Source organism: Lissotriton vulgaris, chromosome 7, assembly GCF_964263255.1.
Source record: "Lissotriton vulgaris chromosome 7, aLisVul1.2, whole genome shotgun sequence".
In the NCBI taxonomy this organism is placed as follows: domain Eukaryota; kingdom Metazoa; phylum Chordata; class Amphibia; order Caudata; family Salamandridae; genus Lissotriton; species Lissotriton vulgaris.
The window spans coordinates 1,695,797,580-1,695,800,021 of NC_141695.1; the positions used below are offsets into that span (position 1 = coordinate 1,695,797,580).

Genomic DNA, 2,442 nt, shown 5'->3' on the forward strand with positions numbered 1-2,442 from the left:
AAGTGCGATCGGATTTTTAAAAATGCAATCAAAATGAATAGCTTTTAGAAAGAGCTTCGGTTCAGTTCACCTGATCACAAACCCCAACCTTAAATCGCATTTCCCATGCGCCTTGCCAAATAAAAGCAACACCTGCTGAAAAAAAAATATGCAGACAAATCAAACATTTACATTAGTCAACATTGCATAGATCACTTAAAAACATGAACAAAATAAAGATTTTTTTAAAGTCTGGTTCATGGGTTTCCTCAGTTAATCTTGAAACAGCAGTTCGATTAAACTGACCCCAGTTTTGCAGTCAAAGTTTTTTAGCATCTGAGAAAAGAGATCGCACCCTCTCAAAGTTACAGTAAAAAGTACACTGTTGAGGATGACCCCTAAAGATGGACATAAAAATAAAAAAAAGTTTGAAAAGTTGTGATGCAGTTGGGTAGCGCCAAAGTCAGGAAGTCAGAGATGGGTGTGGGCGGGACACCAGAGGGCGATGCTCGCGCGCGCGCGCTCCAAAAAGTTTGTGGCTGCTTTCAGGGCTTGTCAGCGCAGTGTTTGCAGAGGGTGCCCGGGAAAGCCGTGCATTTCTCGGGACAGGCCGGCAGGGCTGTGGCGGGGAAGGGGTACACGGCAGACTGGCCGAACGGGGCCAAGGTGGCAGCGGGCAGGGGGGCGCTGAGGGTCTGTCCCTGGTTCAGGTAGGCCACCAGCCTTCTCATCTCCTCCAGGGCCTGTGCTTGCATGAGGATGTAGTTCTTGGCCAGCAGCAGGGTGGCTATCTTGGACAGTTTTCGGACCGAGGGGCTGTGGGCGTACGGGATGACCGACCTCAGGCCGTCCAGGGCGTCGTTGAGGTCGTGCATCCTCCGCCTCTCGCGGGCATTTATGCTAAGCCGCAGGGAGCGGGTCTCTTTGGGCTTCTTGGACACCAGGCTCCCCTTCAGCTTCCCCTCTGGATGGAAGGCGTCTTCCTCCTCATCACCGGTGTGCTCCTCGCTGCTGCCCCGGTCCTGGGGGTGGTAGTCCAGCGTGGTAGAGCCTGGGAAGGCCCTCTGGCCCTCAGTGCCCCGGACAGCGCTGAAGGAGAAGGCAGACTGCCCATAGCTCTGTGCCAGTGACATGTAGGCATCATTGGTGGCAGATTTGAGGTCCGCCATCGCCTTGCCCTGGAGCCCAGCCGCCATGGTTGAGCCAAAGAAGATGTCCCTTCCTGGTAGGACACTCATCAGCCCAGGGAACAATGTCCACCCCTCAGCTCGGTCCCGGAAATGGGAAGGGGGGTCCACTCTTGGCTTGAGGGGGGCCACTATTGGCTTAAAGGGCCCAGCAATGGGAAGGGGGCCACTCTTGGCTTGAAGGGCCCAGCAACGGGAAGGGGGCCCACTCTTGGCTTGAAGGACCCCGCAGGCTGACTTTTAGGGCGCAGCTCTACGGGGAGAATGGTGTTCAGTCTTTCTGCTTCTCCTTTGCTTGACTTTCATCCAAAGGGGTCTTCAGTCCTGCTCTCCTTGGCGGTGGTCGCGCGCGCAGCTGGCGAGAGGGGGGTGGGGACCTGCCGCCTGCTCCTTCCCAGACCTGGCACCGTCTCGGCGCTCGTCTCGCGCTCTCTGCTGAGCCCTGGGCTGGCAGCAGCGATGTGCCTCATTTCTCAACCCACCGCCTGATTATATGCCACGGCGCGCTCCGCCGGGATTCGCCAGCCGCCCAATCAGAGGGGTCTCTTTTAATTAATAGTATTATGATATTTGAGATTTCAGGAAGGAAGCCGTCAGAGTTGGTGGCCTGCTGGAAGGAACTCTACACGCGTGAGGATTGTTCGTTTTTTTGTTCTAGGGCGAACCGGTTCTTTCAAAGTGGAGGAGGAACGGTGATATAGGTTAGGTGCTGGGAGCTAGCATTAATAAACATGTTTTACTCAAAGGATGTACCATCCTTGGAAGATTGTATCTTACTTTTAGATATTTAAACAGAGAAGGTCGATACTTCTGTATCGTCCAAAAGTTTGTTTTTATTCACATTTATATTTACAAATGGGTCTCTAAGCAGTTTAAGCAGGTATAGCGCCTGCAATTCGAACAGGTGCAGCAGCTAGAGCACGCGCGCCCAGGACGCCGAAATGGCTGCACAAAGAGGCCAAGGGGCAGCGGAAAGAAACCTTGCAATGGGCTGGGGTGCAGCAGCGCGAGCCATGACGAGTGTTTTTTTTCTTTTTCTGTTGGCTTTCATCACGAGTTACCAGTCACCAGCTCGCTGAGATGTCAGGCGCCCTATTCCACAGGAGCAAGGCGATGGAGGACCACTGTAGTGCACAGGACGAGCAGCGCGCTGTATTTACATCGCATATGTCGTTAAAGAGAAGTACTTAAAACAAAAAAAAACTGGGTGCATAAAAGAACACACACGTATTCTCGCCCTTCAGTTGCACTACATCAGCTGGTCGACAAATCTTGA

The 2,442-nt window shown here is 52.9% G+C and overlaps 1 protein-coding gene across 1 annotated transcript; it reads right to left on the minus strand.

Annotated features, from left to right (window-relative positions):
* Positions 1 to 396: 396 nt before the first annotated feature.
* On the minus strand, positions 397 to 1,499 carry BHLHE23 (basic helix-loop-helix family member e23). The gene has a single exon (XM_086929068.1). The coding sequence runs from the start codon at positions 1,215 to 1,217 to the stop codon at positions 525 to 527; it is 693 nt and encodes a 230-aa protein (XP_086785194.1). The 5' UTR covers positions 1,218 to 1,499; the 3' UTR covers positions 397 to 524.
* Between the last annotated feature and the right edge of the window lie 943 nt (positions 1,500 to 2,442).